Below are 23,416 nucleotides of genomic sequence, written 5' to 3'. Positions count from 1 at the left end.
ATTTTCAAAATTATAAGATATAAGAGCCTTTGACTTCTGTGTTTGATCCAAAGAAGCCACACTAAAAACAAATATCTTTAGTCAATTCATAGGAAATGGAAAAACTCTGTGGTGCAATCCTTGAAGACAACATGGCTAAACAGGCTCATATCTTCAGCCACTGGTGAAAAGAAGCCTGCAAGTTAAACTGATAGTAGAAAGTATATTGTAGTCTTTCATGTCAAGATTGCAGTAGGAAAGGATGAAATTACTCTGCAGCTACAAATATCAGCCAATGTTAATTTACAGAGTCGCTGGTCTGACAGAAAGCTAGATAGAGAGGACATCTTAGGAAGGAAAATATTAACATGCTCAAAGTAGAATATGTTAATGAAAAACAAGAAGCTTTCGGTTTGAAGCATTTTTCCCCAGTGAGGAATGCAGCAGTTGAAAAAAAAAGATAAAAAAAAAAAAAATCTAGACGCTGCAACTTATTTAATAACATTTAAAAAAAATCCCCAAAACAAAACCAAACCAGGTTTAATACATGAAAAGCAAAAAGCTCTCAGAAACATGTCTGAATATTCTGACTTCAGAAACTCCCCACCACTTCATTACTCTGAATCTAGCAGCAGTAAATGTTTTCATTAGCTTGTACAATGTTCTGCCTTTCAACACTCACTTTAAAGCTCAATGTCTGATCTTTCAGAAGCTTAAACAGATTCATACCCTTCCAAATCCGATTTGGTCTCTGGTGAACGCGTAGTGTGATTGGTGAAGAAGGGATCAATTAACTCTTTTAAAAGTTATGGTCATAAAATTTAATATTGAATGTAATATTCACAGCACTAACATTGGTCATTGTACGTCAACAATTTGTTTGAAAAAAACCACACCAACCCACAAATGAGGCCCATATGTCATCTTTTAGAGGAGGTATAAACCCAACAATAGTTGCGTATTTAAAATTTTTGTTAGAAAACACTTATAATCAAATAGAAAAATGTGAATATTTGTCTAACCAAATTAGGGCGCAACTCTGTCAGATCACACGGTTCTTATTAACTGTTTTGATGATGTGATCCTAGCCTGACTAAAGAGAGATAGAAGAGTTCTGATGATGAAGGTTCCCGATTCAATCCTGCCACTTATAGACTAGTATGCCTTGTTTCAGAAACTGTTTTTGCCTCCCACTGTACTTTCCCATGAGCATTCTGTGGCACACCTACTAGAAGAAAGAAAATCAATCTCCATCTTGATCAGATCAGAATACTTTTTGTGGGAGATTACTAAACTCAGTTCCCTCAGTTGAGTTTCCAGAGTGGGTTTAATAGAGAAAAAGAGAATTCAACACTGCAAGGTAAAAGGCATTTGCAGTCCACAGAATCACAGAAACATAGACTAGTTTGGGTTGGAAACGACCTTAAGATAATCTAGTTCCAACCCCCCTGCCATGGGCAGGAACACCTTGCACTAAACCATGTCACCCAAGGCTCTGCCCAACCTGGCGTTGAGCACCACCAGGGATGGAGCATTCGCAGCTTCCTTGGGCAACCCATTCCAGTGCCTCACCACCCTTACAGTAAAGAACTTCTTCCTTAGATCCAATCTAAACTTCCACTGTTTAAGTTTTTACCCATTACCCCTTGGTCTATCACTACAGTCCCTAATGAATAGTCCTTCTCCAGCACCCTTATAGGCCCCCTTCAGATACTGCAAGAGTGCTATGAGGTGTCCATGCAGCCTTCTCTTCTCCAGGCTGAACACCCCAAACATCCTCAGCCTATCTTCATATAGGAGGTGCTCCAGCCCCTGATCATCCTCATGGCTTTCTTCTGGGGGCAATCTTTGTTGGTGACATGGACAGTGGGATTGAGTGCGCCCTCAGCAAGTTTGCCGATGACACCAAGCTGTGTGGTTCGGTTGATACGCTGGAGGGAAGGAATGCCATCCAGAGGGACCTTGACACGCTTGTGAGGTGGGCTGATGCCAACCTTATGAAGTTTAACCATGCCAAGTGCACGGTCCTACACCTGGGTCGGAGCAATCCCAGACACAGCTACAGGTTGGGCAGAGAAGAGATTCAGAGCAGCCCTGCGGAGAAGGACTTGGGGGTGCTGGTCGATGAGAAAATGAACATGAGCCGGCTTCAGTGTGCGCTTGCAGCCCAGAAAGTCAACCGTATCCTGGGCTGCATCAAAAGGAGCGTGACCAGCAGGTCAAAGGAGGTGATCCTGCCCCTTTACTCTGCTCTCGTGAGACCTCACTTGGAGTATTGTGTGCAGTTCTGGTGTCCTCAACATAAAAAGGACATGGATCTGTTGGAACAAGTCCAGAGGAGGGCCACGAGGATGATCAGGGGACTGGAGCACCTCCCGTATGAAGATTGGCTGAGAAAGTTGGAGCTGTTCAGCCTGGAGAAGAGAAGGCTGCGTGGAGACCTCATAGCAGCCTTCCAGTATCTGAAGGGGGCCTATAGGGATGCTGGGGAGGGACTCTTCATTAGGGACTGTAGTGATAGGACAAGGGGTAATGGGTTAAAACTTAAACAGGGGAAGTTTAGATTGGATATAAGGAGGAAATTCTTTCCTGTTAGGGTGGTGAGGCACTGGAATGGGTTGTCCAGGGAGGTTGTGAATGCTCCATCCCTGGCAGTGTTCAAGGCCAGGTTGGACGAGGCCTTGGGTGATATGGTTGAGAGTGAGGTGTCCCTGCCCATGGCAGGGGGGTTGGAACTTGATGATCTTAAGGTCCTTTCCAACCCTAACTATTCTATGATTCTATGATTCTATGTCCTTCTTATGTTGAGGACACCAGAACTGCACACAATACTCCAGGTGAGGTCTCATGAGAGCAGAGGGGCAGGATCTTCGACCTTGCTGGTCACACTCCTTTCGATGCAGCCCAGGATATGGTTGGCTTTCTGGGCTGCAAGCACACACTGCTGGCTCATGTTACCAACACCACGAAGTCCTTCTGCACAGGGCTGTTCTCAATCACTTCTCTGCCCAGCCTGTAGCTGTGTCTGGGATTGCTCTGACCCAGGTGTAGGACCTTGCACTTGGCATGGTTAAACTTCATGAGGTTGGCATCAGCCCACCTCACAAGCGTGTCAAGGTCCCTCTGGATGGCATTCCTTCCCTCCAGCGTATCAACCAAACCACACAGCTTGGTGTCATCGGCAAACTTGCTGAGGGCGCACTCAATCCCACTGTCCATGTCAGCGACAAAGATGTTGAACAAGACTGGTCCCAACACCGATCCCTGAGGGACACCACTCGTTACTGGTCTCCAGCCAGACACTGAGCCATTGACCACAACTCTTTGTGTGCGGCCATCCAGCCAGTTCTTTATCCACCGAGTGGTCCATCTATCAAATTGATGTCTCTCCAATTTAGAGACAAGGATGTTGTGCGGGACAGTGTCAAACGCTTTGCACAAGTCCAGGTAGATGACATCAACTGCTCTACCCCTGTCCATCAGTTCTGTAGCCCCATCATAGAAGGCCACCAAATTGGTCAGGCAGGACTTCCCCTTAGTGAAGCCATGCTGGCTGTCACCAAGCACCTTGTTGTTTTTCATGTGCCTTAGCATGCCTTCCAGGAGAATCTGCTCCAAGATTTTGCCAGGCACAGAGGTGAGACTGACTGGTCTGTAATTCCCCGGGTCATCCATTTTCCCCTTCTTGAAAATGGGGGTTATATTTCCCTTTTTCCAGTCATCGGGAACTTCACCTGACTGCCATGATTTTTCAAATGTGATTGACAGTGGCTTAGCAACTTCATCCACCAGCTCCTTCAGGACCCACAGATGGATTTCATCAGGTCCATGTACTTGTGCACGTTCAATATCCTAAGATGACCTTGAACCTGATCCTCTCCTACAGTGGGTATAAGGCCTTCATTCTCACAGTCCCTGAATCTGCTTTCCAAGACTTGAGTGGCATGGTCAGAGTATTTGACAGTGAAAACTGAGGCAACCTCAGCCTTCTCCAAATCCAGAGTAGTCAGTTCTCCTGTTTCATTCCAGAGACGGCCCACACTATCCCTAGTCTGTCTTTTGTTAGAAACATACCTATAGAAGCCTAAGTAACAGTCTGAAGCTGTAATAGTCTGAAGATCCTCCTCAAAAGCTGATGACTACTACTGGAGTCCAGTTCTGTCTGAACATAGCCCTAAAACATAGCCCTAAAACGTTTTCATATATATATATTTACACACACAGGAAAATGCATTTTGTGCGTGTGCGTGTGTATAAATATAAAATATATTTAGACACATACAAGATATATAAAGAAGATTGAGATTTCTTTTTCCATGTAGAAAAAATAAGGCCAAAATCTCAGAAAGAATACTGAACAAATATCAATCTTTGGTATACAGTATTAAGAGAGAATATTGTCTGCAAGTGGTTCATTCTTTTAAGTTTACTCTTACTCACCAGTAACACATTTGATTAAGCATAATTTTTTCCCTGATAGCTGCACTCTTTTATAAAACTTAGGCTTACATTCATAAACTGGCATAATTTAAAGTAATTTATTAGGCATACAGAGTAGCCTCACCCTTTTATGAATCATTCAATTCTTCTAGAACTTGTTAAATTACCCTGGTTTCAGCTATAACAGAGTTAATTTTCTTCCAAGTAGCTGGTGCACTGCTGTGGTTTGGCTTTAGTCTGAGAACATGTTGATAACACACTGATATTTTAGTTGTTGCTAAGTAATGCTTACCTTGATCAAGGACTTTTCAGTCTCTCATGCTCTGGCAGTAAGGAGGGGCACAAGAAGCTGGGAAGGAACACAGAAAGAACACCTAATCCAAACTAGCCAAAGGGGTATTCCATACCACAGCACGTCATGCCCAGTATATAAACTGGGGGGTGTTACCTTGAAGGCCTAGATCGCTGCTCAGGTTGGGCTGGGTATCGGTTGGTGGATGGTGAGCAATTGTATTGTGCATCACTTGCGTTTTCTGACTTTTCATTTCTCCTTTTTTGTTTTTTGTTTTTTTTTTTTTTTTTTTTTGGTCCCTATTATTATCATCAGTATTGTTATTGTTGGTATTATTTCTATTATCACTATATTTTACTTTAATTATTAAAATGCTCTTATCTCAACCTGTGGGTTTTACATTCTTCCAATTCTCCTCCTCATCCCACCTGCGGTGGGAAAGAGAGGCTGAGCAGGCTGCTGCACAGTACTGAGTTACCAGCTGGGCTTAAACCATGACATAATAATTTTCACATCTATCATATCCATAACTTTATTTTACCCATTTCCCATGAGGGTATCTCTACAAAATCCATAGCATGAATCATCAAACTGTTATCAAACATTAACCAAGATAGTAAACACAATCAGGCTGGCATCTCTTTCTTCAGGAGACTGTCTAACGGCCCCTATTGCAATCTCAGAAACTCCCATTTTATTTTTCCCAACAGTAACAGAATTATTTGTCTCTTTAACTGGCAGACACAGTGCTGAGCTCTGCTATTTTTTCAAATCACTATGGTTTAGACTGTATTCAAAATAAAATATTTTTGTTTGTTTAAATTGTATTTAAATTTTTCTCCATGTCACTTAGCAAAAATTTTTGCATCTCCTTGACACTCATAGGTTTTACTTGTTGATTTGCTTTGTTTCCAAAACAAAGCACAAAATGTCTCATTGTTTATTTAAATTCTTGTCAAATACCATTAATGGTACCATTGACATAAACAATACAGGGCTAAAGTGGTTAAGTGTAGCTCTTACAACATGTTTTGTGAGCTAGCATATACTTCTAATCCTATTTTTTGCTACATGGCTCTGCTGTGAAAGAATAAAAAATGCAGAAACAGTATAAATTATGTTACATAATGGTAAAGAAACAGAATAAGTATACACTGAACCTGACTGGCAGGTTCTTCCCGGGATGCTATGAATTTAAGGACAGTTTAAGTCTTAGCTCAAAACTAGTATTTGTAACAACTAGTTTAGCCAACGTATTTTTCATCCTTTGAAGTTATTCGTTATTTCTGTACCATACCACATCAGAAATCTCTAGGAAGACATATTCCAAGCAATCAGCAGCTGTCTTGCAGGAAAACTGTTTACAAATACATTTTGTTGTGCTGCTGCAGCTTTCTGTATCAGAGGGTTCTCATGAATCTCACTATGTTGTTGTCATGCAACTTGGTGAGAAGGAATGGCAAAAAAGGCAGAGGTAAGTAGCAGCCTGGCTTCAGCCCCACAGCATGCCTGGTGATAATCCTTTCAGTATTGTTCCATCTCCGTGAACAGGGGCCATGACACAGTATTGTAATTCTTCTCCTAGCAGACTGAAAGCTGATAATCTAGCCCTGAGGCTTCAAAGATCAAAGAGATACTGAAAAGACAAACTAGAGCTAAATCAGACTGTAATTGCAATAAACCTGGCCTTCCTATCCTGCATACCTACATATTTTTACTTTCGCTCATCTTGTGTCTATGACTTTATATTGTTAAAATCTAGCTGTGAAACAGAGACTGTCCTTTTTCTGTCTGCTGCTGCATTGTTTACATCTGTAAAAACAGCTCAGACCTCAGTATTAATCTATCAAATCACAATTTGCATGACGCAAGCCATAATACTGACTCCTTTGGGGTCTTATAATTCATGCAGTGTCCAAAACTGAATAATCAACACCTCTATCCTTTTATTTTGGAGAAACTGAAATACATTTCACAGCAAATTCAATTAATAGCAAATTCATTTCAATTTATACCAAACAAGCATTCTGGTATTAATCACAAAATTAACAGCTACTTCTCACAACACAGACAAAACACGCTAACTACATCTGATTTTCACTGGTAAGACTTCAAGTGGGTTTCTCGTCCCAAGACTCACAACATGAAAAACTAGGAAAAATCCAGACCTGATTTTTGTATAGAAACAGTCCACTCGTTGACTCCAGTTGAATCACGGAAGTAATTTCTAAATTTTCCCCTTAAATAAGGACTTGAGTTAAATTTACTATCCTACTTCATTCCTACCAGGCTAGCAATGAGACAGTGCTCTCTGTACTGACAGAAATCAGCTGAGGATGGTTTGAAAGGGAAGGCGTGCAGAACTAAGCACCAGGTGACCATGCTGTCAGGAATAGTTAGGTCTTGCTGAACAGATATAGGAAAGAAAAGGCTCCCATGGGAGAGCAGTCTTTGAACAGCCTTGAGGATAGACCTTCCATGTCCCGAAGGCCATTCTAAAAATACACTTAAATGCAATTTTTCTTCTCTGCCTACCTTACTTCATCTAACATTAACTTTCACCATGAGTGCTAGTGATTAAGCTTCCACAGTCATGCTCACCTGTAGTTGTTTCATAAGAAGTACAACTAATGTGATTACAACTAACACCTATTTAGAAAAGCTTGTCATAGCGACAAATGGCATACCGCAGCTGCAAACAGTGAATATATCTACCAACACCATTAAAATGGAAGTGGAGGAACAAATTATGGAAACTGTGAAAAAAATCCTGATCCCAACAGGCTGTCAAACTGTGTTTTTCTTTTCCAAGCTGATAGTATACAGGAGTTAATGCAAATTTTTTGAAACACAAAATTAGGTTTCATAATTTCCAGGACAATTTGAATGAAAAGGAGAGTAGCTAATTTGCCACAGTCAGAATTTTATCTAAACAGGAACAGCAATTTCCACAGTGCATTAGCATTTGAAAGAGCAACCCTGATTCCCAGGAGTGCAATTCTGATTTTGAATTGGTATAAATTTACTGAAATCACCAGATTAACAGAATAGTTGCTGTAATTCAACAAATTTAGCCTTGGATCACAGAATGCATAGTCTAAAAATATTATAAATTTGTGTATAATATACTGACCTTAAAATGCTACTGAAACTGGAAGAACTATTGGATCATACTTTCCTGAATACATCTAATTTTATTTGCTTTCCATTCAGCTTAGAAAGATACTATTCAACCATTACATTGCATTTCAGCAAAGTATTAGTAACACAAATAGAAACATAACACTAATTGACAGATGCAGAATCACCCAGAAGGCCACAGTTCAAGGCCACACTGCAGCATGTGACTTAGGATGTTCAGGGTGGTACTGGGCACCACAATAAGGCACAAGAAGAGAGGACACTGTGGAAGCTTAATTTGGGGTACAATATACTGTTACAGGACAAAACTCAGTGTCAGTGGTAGGAAGGTGAACTTGGCAAGGACACCAGGATGTCTGACTTGCTGTCCCTGACTGAAGTCAGGGCTCCTCACAAAGTTCCTTCAGTACAGTAGAGAATCCTTGTGTATGCTTACATGAAAACTAGAGGAGACTCTTGAATCCTACAGTACTACCTCATACCCTGCCCTCCTATATATTGGTGAAGACCTAAAGATTATAGTTCCCCATAAATCAATTGCAGTCAGACAAGTACAAAGAGCAGTTCATGTTCTGCCCCTGCCTCAAGACCTAACACACACCAAGGGAAATTCTCCTTTTTCTCTCACCCTCTGAGCCCCCTCCCCAAACCCACATGGCAATTCTGGAAATAATGTACTTCTGCAGCACACAACAAATGGGGTAAATTACCAGATCTGACATCCTGCAATTCCTGAGTTACTTCAGATAAAAATGCTGAGGGGAATTAATGCTCCTCCCTGCTGCCAGCAGCCCCATCTCATCCCAGAGGGTCCGGTGCAATTCCAGGGATTTTACTGTGCTGCATATGCTCATCATAGCTGCAGTCACAGCCCCAGACATGGACACACATGCCCTCTGCAAACATAGGAAGCACTGTAATATATTTCTGTCTCTCAACTGCTTCACTGCAAAGTCAGCCATCTTATCGTAAACTGCAAAGTAATGGATTATCTTCCATTTTGTTTCTTCTGCCGAGCTGTGGGGGCATTACCTTCAACTTATCTAAAATCATTATTGATAAGGATCCATAAAGCATTCTATTATAAAGTGGAAAGCACAATATACACAGAAAACTATGTAAAGATAATACTTACACTCGAAGCTTTAATTTGCTTTTAATCTATTGTATATTCATTTTTTATGCTTATCTGTTAAGTTGCCTTTTTACTGTAACAGAAAACAAAGGAAAAACAAGAGCCACAGAAAAATCACTTCTGCTCTCCCTAATGGAGCAAAGTGAAAGTAACTCACTTAAATCAATACGGTTATAGTACTGTACAACAAGCTTCAGATTAGAATCAGATTATTGCATCTTTTGATGTCTTGCAGCTTCAGGAGTTAAACTATGGAATAAAAGCCTTCAGTCTGAAGCCTTAGAAGTTGATCTTTGCTTCTGAAAATGTGTGATTTTAACTTAGTAAGACAACAGTTTTAAAAACAGGAATTCATTTGTGTTAATATTCAGGAGATGGAAACAATGCTTTGCACGTGCAAAGCAGAGCATTGTCTGTATCAGCACTTGCAAATCCAATGCAAAAGTTCAGTTACAAAAAAGCGCTAAAAAAATTCTCAGCTCACACAATCTTGAATTAAATTCCTCAAAATGTATATACATATTTAACAATTTGAAGTATTCAACAAAAAGCCCCTAAACCATAAAATATAATGCAATTTTTATAAATCTATCTAATCAGGAAAAGAAACGTAAGTTTTCTCCTCAGGGGTATGTCATGCAGATCTCAAACTTGCTTTCCCGAATTATGCAGAATCGTCTGTCAATGGTCACAGCATACTGATTAGTAAGTTCAATTACAGAGCAGACGATTTTATAATGCTGTGAACGAAACTGTGCCAGCACAGTAATGCATTATGAGTAATGCAACATGAGTAACGTATCATTCAGCTCAGAGATTCGATGTCATCTCTGTTAAGAAATAAACCAAAGATTGCTAAACTTATTATAATTCATTAGGTCTCTTTTCCCACATCACAGAAATACTTCTGAGGACTTTTTGGCTGAGTTTATACCAAATATATCTACCCTTTTGTTACCTTGAAAACGCCGTTGCTTGCTTTTCTATTTCACATTCTCAGATCGCTGGTGATGGTGATACAGATTGCCCAGAAAGAGCACAAATTCAACAGTTCTAGTTTCTTTAGCCATTCTTTATAGATTTACATGCCAGTATAATAAAACCGAATAAGCTATTATTGTCTGTCATAAGTCTAATGGATCTTTCACACATACAAGGCAGGTAAGCACTACTGTTTAACATTTTGATTTGAACAGGCAGACAAGCAGAAAACAGTTGCCACAAGAGATAAAGACAGAAAGGTATACAGAAGAGAAACCACTGGAAAAAAATGCTAGAAACCAGTGAGTTTAGTCATTTAAAAAAGCCAGACAAGCTTGATGGAGGAAAAGTTGCATACATCTGGTTTGTAGGACAGATTTTCAAAAAACCACAGCCTCCTTTGGGAATTGCTAGGGTTAGGATCAATCTTTTATTTTTTATATTCAGGTGGACATTAATGGACTATCAAGATTGACACTGTAGCGTAGTGTCTCTGAATGTCCACCGTTCAAGCAGTATGGGTTTTCAAAAGCTGTAACAAAAGTATTAACATATAGAGAAATTGAGGAGCTGAGTGTCCACATAGACATATGCAGACACCGATTTATTGCAACAGTGAAAGTCAGTAGTCAAGGGGAGTCATTAGGAAAAAGTTCTTGTAAAGAAGTAAGACTGTTCTTGAAGCTACATTCTCAACACCAACACTCACAGCCCCCAAAAGTGAGCTACCTTTTCTAACCTGCACATGCGAAACCTCCCACCTATAAAATGGCACACTATGGTTTTCAACTAGTGTTCCCTTTAGCTAGCCTGTATAGGAAATAATTTTTGGAGAACAATCCAGCTAAATCCCATTTGTTCTACATCTGAAAGGAAGATGAAGTAAACCCATTCTGTCTCTCACTACTTTAATAAGACTACCTTTGGGACAATCTGGATTCAGCCTGACCCTTCTGACTGTACTTTACAGCAATTGTCTTTAGTGACTTCCAAGATTACAAATGCCTATGCAGCTTCAACCCCATGCTAGATATTTAGACCATGAAGGATCATTCTGAATCTCAGAGTCCACAAGCATCAAGAAAGCTAAGGTAATTAGCAAGTCTGCACACAGTATGTGAACATGGTAGAGTGTGGGCCATGAGATGTTTAATCTTTCATAATTTTGTAGGGTGTAAAGTGAACATTTGTGGGCTGGGACAGAGGTAGAGGATTACAAAGAAGGTTCCTGGCTAAGAAAAGTGGGGCATGGCCGCTGGAGGTTTTTTAATAGCTTTTCAAATTACATTGCTATCGTACTAGAAGGATTTTTCTCCAAATACTGGCAACTAAAATGTGCCCAATTTTATTTCAAAGAAAGAAGAGGATAATAATTTTGGACGTTGTGAAATTTAAGTGCACACTGTAAGTTGTAGCCTTCATGATAATTTCAGTGAAATATTTTGGCTGTCAGAATTCTCAACAGGCCTGCTACTCTGTCCCCTGCCAGTGGTAAGTTTAAAGCATTGACAGACACAAAGATAGAGCTTAATCTCCTCCATTCTCTTCACACTGAAGGCTCTCTTGGGTCCACGACTGAAAGAAGGTACTTGCATCAGTATCAGCATAATTCTGTTAAGGATTCCAGGTATCGGTGTTGGTATGTTAATAAATCCACTGCTTGGTGGGGGTTTTTTGGTGCTTGAATTTCTTCAGGTAAAATGGCCTCCATTTCAAAAAACAACGGCAGACCAAAAAAAAAAAAAAAAAGCAGCAAGATGTTTGATGGACCAATTTGACACAGGCAAAAGAAATTCCTTGCTCCTGCTTTTGACAGCTGAAGTCTGAATGCCTTAACCTGAAGCAATGCAAACTTTTTCAAGAGTCTGCTTTTTGGATTTAATCAGGACCTCAGAAAATTACCATACTGTGGTTCTGCAAATCAAATATAGCATCTCCTGAATATAGCATCCAAGTGTCCTTCCTGACACACCTCACTCTTTCAACTCTTAAGACAATCTAGCTTGTAAGGAACAGTTAACTGCAGTGTTCTATAAGTTACAATACCGCTTAGGATAGTATTCAATTTATAGATTTTAGTAACTAAAGTCCATTTGTATTGTGGGCATGACAACCCACAGATCACTTTACTTTCTCAGTGGAGAAGCCTGACATTTATACACCAAATAGAAAACTAAAACACACTGTGGGTACATGATGGCAGCAAGAGTAAGCACACTCATTTTTGTTCACCTATTTTGCTTGATAACCACAAAGTGAAACCACAACAGAAAAGAATTGCATGCAAACTGGCTACTGGAGGACCAGGACATTCACTGGGGCAAGTGGCCTGGAAGGATGGACAATTCAGGAGGGGCATGCGCAGCTCTCCTGTGATCAGACCTCCCCACAGAACCAAAGCATGCCCAGCTCTTAAACTTTATTCCTTTTTCCTCCTCTCTTCCTTACAATCAGCATAATTTGGTGAGAACATTTCTGTTCCTGACAAAGTATACTGCAAGGCTTGCCTGTTTACCTGGAATTTTAGTAAGGTAACATGGGAACAACTTCATCTTTAGCTCTAATTCCAGGTAACAGATATATGCATATACTTGCTATTAAGGCATTATTGACAAACACAGTATATAAAGAAACACAACTACCAAGACATACCAGTGGTGATATGTCTATCAGGTACTAACAGTGGAAAAAAATAAACAAAAAAGATACTGTGGTACCTTTTAAAGGTACATTTATACCCTCCTAAATGAGCAGGCCAAGGAGGCAATTTCTAATGCATAATCTGCCTGTTGTGCAAGACAGTACTCCTCCAGATGCTGATCTGGGAGCTGTGTGACATTAACTCTCCGAGAATGGCGTCACACATACATGATATCTGCTGGTAGCAGTTTCTCAGGACTACAGCATATGCATTCCCCACTTACATGCCTGCAACTGCTGAAGCAGTCATCTCACCTCCTTTAAGACACCATGTACTAACCCCCCACTGCAGTCCTTCCATGACTCAAAGAGGAAGCTGTCTTGCTGTTTCTTCCCACAAAAAATTGTACCCATATACTTCTTTGCACCCTCTTACACTTGACTGGTTAGCATATCAACAAGCTGTGTAATAGGTTAAAGCACTGTAATTGAGGTGCAATTATTCTAAGAAATTCTGACCACGAAGAAACATGTACAGTACCCAAGCAACAGCTTGAAATAAAAGTATATACAGCTATGTCTCTATCTAACACCTAAACTTCAAGATAAAACCCAAACCAACTATTTAGCAGATGCTAACACAAAGAAAAACACATATGAGAAACACATATGTATACCCTGCTTTGGTAGTTATTGAACGCTTACACACAATGAGTTTCATGAGGCTTCCAGACTGAAATTTCCTTGCTCCTTATTTTTCCCCTTAAAAATAAATCACTGTATCTGAACATTGGAACTGTGGTCTATTGTGAGCTGAGCTGAAATTATGTCGTAGATTCAGCACATACTGGAAAAGCAGAGCTGCTGCTATCTTTGTGAGCTAGTTGAAAAGTGAAAACAGATTAGAAAAAATAAGTTCTTCAATGGGCAGCAACACTGCTTTCACACCAGATTTGATGAATAAGTCCTCCCAGCGGCACTAACACCTGATACGCACATTGCATGGATTAGCAAGTTTTAGTACAGGCAGAAGAAAAAACATATTTTATTTTTTTTCCCTTCCAGTAACTGCTGCAGGTATATTATCTAAAGAAAACACAAGATTTATCTAAGGAATGTGACATTCTTTTGGTGTTTTCATCAAACAACTGTATGTTGTTCATCCACTATCTGAGAAGCACTGAGGCATATCTAGACCTGATTACGTTTATTCTTAGCTTCAGATCAGACTACCCCACTAGGGCAGCAAGCGGTTTCTCATCTCTGCCTTTCCAGAGCCTCCATGCAGGCATATACGAAAAAGGGTTTCTAATAACAATACAGCCACACTTGTTTACTATCTTGATCATCCTAAATCAGAATATCTTTCTGATTCTATGATTAATGGAGCCTTTTGGAGTGTTTCGAATTAAAGGATAAAATTTCAAAGACATGTAAGAGGGATTTGCTGACTGTCTTCTATTCAGAACAGAAGAAAGTAAACAGCTCAATCCCCATACACTGCTCTGAAATGTACCCTTTCAAATACTATATTTTCAAAAGGTGTCAGACTTTTCAATAACTAAGAAGACTCTAAGAACGACAGTACCATTTCCATTGATGTATACATCAGCTAATGCTACTTCCAGGAAAATATTAGGACTGCAGAAAACAGAACAGCTCAAAGGCTTTTGTGGGAGAAAAATATGTAGTACTCCTATAGCTGCATCACTTGAGCTGCAAAGCTGTCCCAGTTTCGGCTGGGATAAAGTTAATTTTCTTCTTAGAAGCTGGTGCAGTGCTGTGGTTTGGCTTTAGTCTGAGAACAATGCTGATAACACACCAATGTTTCAGTTGTTGCTCAGTAGCACTTACTCCAATCAAGGACTTTTCAGCCTTCTGCTCTGCCAGTGAGGAGGGGCACAGGAAGCTGGGAGGGAGCAGAGACAGGACACCTGACACAAACTAGCCAAAGGGGTATTCCATACCACAGCATGTCATGTCCAGTATATAAACTGGGGGGTTACCCAGAAGAGCAGATAACTGCTCAGGTTGGACTGGGTATCGGTTGGAGGGTAGTGGTCAATGTTATTGTGCATCAAATGTGTTTACAGTTGTTTTTCCTCTTTTCTCCTTTTGGTCTTATATTTTCTTCCCCTGTTATTTCCCTTATCATTATTATTAATAGTAGCATATTATTCTTTAGTTATTAAATTGTTCTTATCTCAATGCATGGGGTTTATATTCCTTTGATTCTCCTCCCCATCTCACCCAGGGAGAGGAGAAGAGAAAGGTCTGCAAGCAGCTGCATGGGACTTAGTTACTGGCTGGGTTTAAACCACAACAAAAGCGTATATCCTTCCTCATTGCTGCATACACCAGGCTCTTCCCTGCAACATACAGTACAGGCCATGGGACTAAGTGAAAAGTGGTCTTGCAACAAACAGCACTTTTGCACACCAGTTTCCACTGAATGCTTTAACTTTCAGAGATTTTTTGTATGAGATGTAGAAAAAGTATCAATTCAGCAGAAAGACTCAGAGGATCAGGAAGTAAACAAGGACTAGAGTTACTGTGAGGAAGAAGTCAAGCGGCACCTGATGAACACAAGGAAGGTTAACATCCAATGTATTTATTGCAGATGTGAAGGGAAACAGAATCTTTCCCCAGTTGTCTGGGAATTTTCTTCTATGTGCTAAGTGCACATGGTCCTTTAACACTTCTGAGTTCTGAGAAACATGGTAGTTTATGTAAGTGCATAAGGGAAATCAAAATCTCAAATTCTTTTTCGATATGCAATAAACTACACATTTGTCTCCCTGATGATTTTTATCATTAATAATGTAATCTTGCAAACTGAATATCAGAAGGTGTAAACAAGTTGTTAGATTCTTGAGAGTTAGTCTTCCCATTGCAGCAGGACTTTTCTACTCTGCAAGGAATTTTTACAAATTATCTCTGAGAGACAGAGAAGGGTATATGGAATTCCCTCTCTCATATCCTTTATTAAATATATATTTCTTATTTAATTAAAAGATTTTCTAAGATTATTTTTTATTCATTCGGTAAAATGGCAAAGACTGATTAGAACAACCAAGAGTTGGAAGCCCATTAGAAAATAATCACTCTCAGCAGCTAAAGTAACAAACAGGAACTGAATATTAGGGCATTATCTCTTCAAGGTCAAAAGAAATTACAACTCTCTCTACTTTAAAAAACAAACAAACAAAAATCAAAAACAAACAAAAAAAAAGGCAAAACAAAACCCCCGAAGAACAACCCAAAAAAACCCACACCAACAACAAAAGAACAGATATCTAACAAAAAATACTTACTGCAATGTCTTCAGGAAAAGTATCCAGACTGAAAGAGCCATCATCAAACACCACTTTATAGAAAAGTTGTGATGTCACTCTTATGACTCTGCAACTATAGTATCTTGTATTCCTGTGTTTCGTGATGACTGTCTGCCCAACTCTAATGCCTTTCTCACACGCTTCAGCTCTCTTGAAAAAAAGGAAGAATTTAAAAGAAAAAGTAATTTTTAAATACCAGGTTACTCATCTGAAATTTATCACTGTCAAAACAGAATTCATAACGCTACCCAATGTAAAAACTTCAAATGCAAAATTGTTCCTTCCAATTGTGATCACACAAATTTGTTTTACATAGGAGTTTCTCCATTTTATGAGAAAACAAATGGCATTTGAAGAATAGCAAATCACAGCACTCAAAAATATTTTTCAGCAGATGAGTATTAAAACTCAGCTCCCAGCTAATGTACCCCCAGGGAACTTAAAAAGCAGCCTTCTGCACCAGAAAAAATAACATCAAGAGCTCCCACCCTAGTAACACAAGGAAGGTACTTCTTCCTTATGATCCTGGCTCATTACCTCACATATGTCCATTTGTTTATTGAAAAGTGAGTTATTGTGGCTTTGGTGAGATCTGATCTGTTGAACTTTTCTTTTAATGCTACTAACAGGGTCAACTACACTAGCAAATATTAAGTATTTTTTTAATTTAGAATAAATATAATGAATAAAAATAATTTAAACATTTATATATTTCTAAATTTATATTTATTTTCTATATAAACAGCATGGAATACTTTACGTATGCTAAAGTAATTACTCAGATTTTTAATTTGAAAAGCATTTAGCACTGCTTTTCAAACCTTAAGAGGCAGTGAATTCTTCAATCGATATAGTGATCTTGAAAAACATCTGTGAAAAGCTGGAGAATGCTAGTTGTATAATTTTTAGCATTAATATCAAAGGGAGAAACAATGACAGCTTTTGTTAAGATTCCAAGCATAAACAGTAATGTCAATGCTTCTGGGGCAGAGAAAAAACACCCTGAACTTGAACACTTGTGGTTTTGTGGAGTCTGTAGTCACTACTGTATATCCTTCTTTGACCAGTTTCTGGGATTTAGAGTTTTTAAACCTCTTTGCTCCCTCAAACTAAGGGCAAAGTACAAATATTCTGTACCATTTCTGGAGGCAGTGTGCTAAATCTCTGTGTGTCAGAGCTCTGCCTGACATACGCATTTGAAGGATTTAGTGAGGTCACCTCAGATAGTAAAACCCAGGGATGTTCCTAAAACATCTTCAAATTTAGATAGAAATAATGTTCTGAGCATACTCAGAAATTATTTAACCATTTACATGTACAACAAAATTGTTTCTTCCTCTTTTCACTTGTCTATAGTTAGACTGAGTAATATAATTAACTATGTAAGTCACACTTTACTGGTATTATCATAGGAGTACATAACTTTGTACACAATTTTGAAACATATATAAATATATATATGTTAATTTAGCTTTCCATTATTTACTTCAGTCTATTCAGTTATTTGGGCAGAAAGGGAAGGAGGGATAAGAAGAAAACTGGAGAGTATTACCTGATTTACCTATATAATAAAGAAAAAAATATATATTGCAGAAAATGAAGGAGAATTAGCTCTATTACAAGGTTTAAATGTTTTTAAAACCTGAAGATGGAACTCTTCAGAGATGGTGGAAGGCAAAATATATTTTAAGAGACAATACATGCTTATTTGTTGATAAAATTTTCAGAGAAGAAGTGCCATTGCTCATTAGAACAAATAATAAACAACAGAAATGCAACCTGGCTCAAGGAGATTATTTTTTTTCTATTATCTCGGTAGGACTCTTGATTTATTTCTCACAAAAATATTGACAAGCAGACTCTGTAACTGATTTCATGTCCCAGAAAACATTTCCTGCCAGAAAATCTGAAGAATTTATTGATGTTAAGAACGTAATTTTTGATCAGTAAGGACAGTTCTTATGTAAGGGAGTCTATCAGATTAAAGAAACAGCTCTGGTAATTACCGGCTTGTTGAGAAAGCTGTGGTTTAAAAAGCATGATTTTAACAGTAAAGGAAGCCAAGGATGAAGTAGTATGATGGCAGAAATGAAAACAACAAGATACAAAGAAAAATAGCTAACCTCCCCTTCTGTGTGCAAAACTCAATAAGATAAGAAGGACAATCTTTCTCCTTCATTTTCTGTATGACAGGACACAAAAATCTTGTTAAATAAAATATACAGAATCATATGGTCATAGAATAGTTAGGGTTGGAAAGGACCTTATAATCATCTAGTTCCAACTCCCTTGCATGGTCAGGGACACCACACACTAAACCACCTCACTCAAGAATCCATCCAACTTGGCCTTGAACACTGCCTAAAATATATCCTACAAACTATGGTATATGAAATAGTAATAACCATCATGAAATAGGTATCTGATGTATATCTAAATATATAGCAACTTTCTCTCAGTAGAGTTTTTAATGAAGGATCCTCAAAATTCTGAAACCCACCTTATAAAAGAACGTAACTCTCATCATCATTTTAAGCTTACTTCTCAGAACTCCAATTTTGGCATAGAAATTATGCATGACAATTGAAAACTATGTTGGTTTACAATTTTGGGGTAGTATGTCCTTCCTAAGGCATGCCTTAGTCTCACTGAAATGTTAAGAGATGGGCAGTATTTAGCAGACAGTGGCAAACAATGACATTCACTCCACTACTCAGGTGTTCTGCAGCTTTCATTTGAAAGTATCCCTTTGTTCCCTGTGCAACAGTGCTAAGAAATGGCCAATAACAGAAAAAGATAATTTGAAATAGCTCAAAAGGCAGCAACAGTAGGTTTCTGCAACTCCTATCCAGTGGGTTTTTGCAACTATCTTTGCCCCTTCTAAAGACAGTCTTCAAAATGCATGTAACTGGGGTTGCCTAGGTGGCCTTTTCTGATCACACTTTCTAAATGACACATCACCTGAGTGCATGTTTGCTTCCAGCTGGCTTTCTCTGACCATCAGTGCTGTCTTTGCTAATCTTGTAAGGATCCCATGGGGGATTTTTCTTTCCTGTCAGTATAAATTCACATAGCTTCTTTTTCTTCTTTTTTTCTTATTTCCTTGTGTGCAAAAGAGTTCTTTTAATCAAAACATATCCATCTGTAGCACCTATTCTCCACCGTATTTCCAAGTATCTTGCAGTTTGATAACAAAAAGGTGTGAGGGATATATTTCATGCCCAGAGAAAAGCACATTCAAAGAGAAAAAATGAAAAAAAAAAAAAAAATCAAAGCAAAAAAACAACCTACTGCCTGGAAGTAGTAAATCACAGAGCTTTCCTTGCATATTGACACTCCAGTTTACATAACAAAGTAACATAGGCCATGATAGGAATAATCAAAAACATTCTGTGCAAAACACCTATTCTGCTAGCAGATTTTTGTGTTATTTCTAAAGCTGTGCCTTCAGCAAATACAGGAGTCATGCTTAGTTTTGAGTCCATGGACCTCTAAAGAACCTATTTTTGAAAAGTAGAATCAACATCTAAAAGGTCCAGTTCTTGGTACTTGTACATTTACTTCCTTTGGCAGCATTATATGGATGCAAGGATTATGCTTTCCCTTTTGATTTCCTTTTTGCTGATTTTTTTTAGCCAGTGTTATCCATGGTTGAAATTAAAAAGGTAGTTTAGGAAAAAATCCAAAAGACAATACAGCAATACACTTGTAAATGTATACTGCTGAGTAATTTGGACACAATTTGCTTGAGATGACAGCTCTAGATAATGTGGACACGTACTTCACCTCATCACTGTAATAAGCCCTTGCCTGATGTAAAGCAATACACTCGTAAGAGAGAGAAATGACAGGACAAGGGGTAATGGCTTTAAACTGAGGGTTGATTTAGATTGGACATTAGGAAGAAGTTCTTTGCAATGAGGGTGGGTGAGACACTGAAACAGGCTGCCCAGAGAAGCTGTGGATGCCCCATACCTAAATGTGTTTTAAGGCCCTGGAAGATGGCCCTGTCCATGGCAGTGAGGTTGGAACTAGATGATCTTAAGGTCCTTGCCAACCCTAACTATTCTATGATTCTAACAGTAGTAACAATACACATTTATCTGTACCTTTTTTATTGAGCATCCTCATTGATTTACACATTACAATACCACTATAGATATATGTTGTAATTTTTCCTAGTGTGCAGAAGCCATCCTTTGGTTGCTGAGTTTTGTTAGATTTTTTTTTTTTTTAACTTGAAGAACGCAGCAATCACTGGTATTCATTGAGCATTTAGGCACAATATCTAGAGGCTATATTAGTGGAAAACCAGATAATTTAATTTTGTTTCCTTGAAATGAGGTGAAGTGTCCTTGTTTTATGTACAATGCTTTCAACAGCTAAAAAACCAGGAGATTTTTTTTCTTTTTTTTCTTACAAGAAAATCTGATTCCTGTAAAAATTTGTAAGGGTACAAAAAATATTTCAGTCTGCACAATTCTCCTGTTCTGCTTTCAAGCAAGGAAGTTAAAACAGAAACTAAAAAAGTTCATTACAAGTAAGATATATTGCTATGTCTAATGGTGAAGTGCAATGTAATTTCTGCATGAAGAAATAGCTAATAGAAGGGAAAAGCATAACAAGAAAACCAATGGCAAAAAAACTTCCAAAGGCTTAAAGATATGATTAGATTAATTATCCAAAAGACAGAGTATAAAACCAAGCATATACAAACACAGGACCATCTCACATGTCCCAGAAGATAAGAATATCCCACCCAGAAAAAGATTCTTTAACAAAATACCTGATCTTTCCAATTTTTGGCCCAATGAGGAATACAAAAGCATGTTTTTTCTTTCTCTTCTCCAAATCCAATTTTTATTTGAGCCATATGAAAATGTTGATACCACAGATTTTCAAAAAGGTTGGTGCTGAGTTTCAGGGAAGTATGTGCTAGTCTCATTCAATCTACTTTTAACATCCTTCACAAAATCTCTAAAACAGTAGCCACACAAAGTCCTTTCCCCCCCAGTTAGTGGCTGCTGTTTTTGTCTTTGACACTACTTAATATAGGGGAAGAAAGCCAGTAAGAAAAAGAGGATTTTACTGGATTCCATGTTACTGTATTACTAATGTTTTTTTTTTCAGCTATGTGTTTTGTTTCTTACCATTCAAAATAATACTGGCTACTTTTCTATTCCAGTTAAAGTGTACACTAAAAAACTCTGCAGTTTTACATTAGATTGAAAGTATGAATTTATTTCAGATTGAAATTCTGAATTTAAACAACCTACTACTTTTCATTAGCATTTTGTAGGTTTTTCTATTAATAATTAATATGAACACAAAAATGCCAGGAAAAAAAAAAAAGTCTCCCTAGGAGAGATATACCACTATATTAAGTGCTGTATCAACATAGAAGAAAATAACCCAAAACTTCAGCACATTTACCATTTAGCATAAAAGGTAATAAAGTGAAGGAAATCATGAACATTGATTAACAGCATAAGGGAATTCCAGTATCAAGAGACATATACTGGAGGAAGGTGGAAAACTTAAGGGGCTAAGGAAGTGGCCACAACAGAGAGAAAACAGTTTTACTGTTTAAACAAGTAAAAATAGGGCTGTTTCACTGTTTTAAACAAAACTGTTTCACTGTTCATTGTCAAAACTAGGTAAAACCAGATCCTGGTTGTGTCTGCAAAAATGTGTTAGGCATATTAAGTACCATTTCTCCCAGGTAATGGTAGAAGGAAAAACTTTCAAGGTGTAATGGTTTGTTATGTATGGAAATATGATAGAGATAATATAATAGATCACATGGACCCCTTCTTCCATGTTCTATGGAAACATACTTCTGCAATTCCATTTTTAAAGAAACAAGGAAATAAATTCCTTACCACATTTTGGTTGATCTTGTGCCTGAAACATGTGACATAGACAACATATGGCCAGTCGTCAGGTGCCATCAGCACTCCTGCAGCATGGGCACAGGTAACATGGAACGAGGCTGGACAGCATCCATATGAACACTGAATGCAGGCACCAGAGGTTTTCTTAATTCTTTGTCTGCACAAGTTACATTTCTGTAGAAGCAAAATAAACAGAGTATTTATCATACTACACCAAGTCTGGTGACTTCTGCAAGTATCTCAAGGGCTGAAATGTTATTTATCCTTCAATAACTACATCTTCTATCGTGCAATATGCATGACAAAAGAAACAATATTTATGAATTACAAGGTAGCTTTGTAACAGCTGTCTTGTATCGCATACAGGAACTCTCCTCTGGTAGCTCTCATCATGGCTAACAAAAATGTAACTGTTACTGATAATCATAAAATTCAGCTATTCTAAAATAAAGATATTTTATTTAATGAAATGTAACAGTGAATTTAATAATTTGAAAACATACTGCTGAAGTAGTAATTACTTCAATTTGTTCTAAATTTGCCAATCACTGTTTTAAACACCCTCTTGTCTGCCTATGCTAGGAATGTAAGTAAGTGTAATCTTTATTTATTTTTACTATATGTTTAATAATCCAAAGTATTTCAAATTAACTCACAGCAAATTCTTCCTACCAGGTTACCAGAGAATTCTGGGCTATTGTCCATTAAGTTCCATATTCTGAAGAAAATCTGCAGGAATTTTACTGTATAATTCAGCACTAAGATAGTTTCAATGACTTCTAATACTCAGTTTGTGACCGAAATAATGTTTTTTGTAAGTGCTAGCCCTATCAAGCTCATCAGTCATGCTGAGTTCTAGTTCACACATCATCATGAACATGAAAAACTCTGCCTTCATATCCACACTCTGAAAGCTAATAGCCTGCATGGCTTTGCAGAAGTAGAAACAAGAGCAGCATCTGGCATCTGGAACTTGGTTAAAAATTTTACCTATCATTCACTAAAAGGACCAGTATTCAGCTCAGTCTGATGTAGTAACATCAGATCTGAAAGACTAGTAAGAAGATAATTTTGCCATCTTAAGAAATATTTCTGCCACTTATCTCATTTATATTCACATGTATTAAGCCATTTTCAGGTAAGTCAAAATACATACATTCAGAACCAAGTAAAATAGGAATTTCAGGAAGAAAACAAAATTGAAACCTATTGTGTGTAAGGTCTACACACCGAGTTCATGCAAATACACAGATCTTTTTGAATGCTTACACAAAAATTCACCAGTCCACTCAACAAAAGAAGAAAGAATGGGGCAAAGTATTAAAAAAGTAAATTGGGTGAAGTATTAAAAAAGTAAACTGCAGCTAAATTAGCAGCAACTGGAGGAACCATGCCGCAGCAGGAAATTTTGATCCCCTCAAATTATGGGCTGCACTTGCGCAAGGCAGCAAACATGCAAATATTACAATGCAGCTGTTTCTTCAGAATATGATTAAGGTATCATAAAATCTTGGGAGAGGCAGAAATCTAAAACATTACATTAAATGAGTAATGGTTCAGAAAAAGACACACTTAGAAT

General features: G+C 38.1%; 1 protein-coding gene across 1 annotated transcript in view; it reads right to left on the bottom strand.

Moving 5' to 3' along the window:
* The window catches only part of LOC133207280 (lysine-specific demethylase 4C-like), a 36,758-nt gene extending 14,714 nt beyond the window's left edge, over window positions 1-22,044 (bottom strand). Inside the window, exons 1-2 of the mRNA XM_061344043.1 lie at window positions 21,826-22,044; window positions 15,923-16,093 (exon numbers count right to left, since the gene is read on the bottom strand). Coding sequence (XP_061200027.1) covers window positions 15,923-16,093; window positions 21,826-22,044 — 390 coding nt within the window. The remainder of the gene's footprint in view (window positions 1-15,922; window positions 16,094-21,825) is intronic.
* Window positions 22,045-23,416: the final 1,372 nt, after the last annotated feature.

This window comes from Neopsephotus bourkii, unplaced genomic scaffold, assembly GCF_033783945.1.
Source record: "Neopsephotus bourkii isolate Nb327-2 ecotype Australia unplaced genomic scaffold, CSIRO-AGI_Nbou_v1 NB_1853, whole genome shotgun sequence".
NCBI lineage: Eukaryota > Metazoa > Chordata > Aves > Psittaciformes > Psittacidae > Neopsephotus > Neopsephotus bourkii.
The sequence above is the reverse complement of the archived record's forward strand: the minus strand, read 5'-3'. Positions and strand labels throughout refer to the sequence as shown.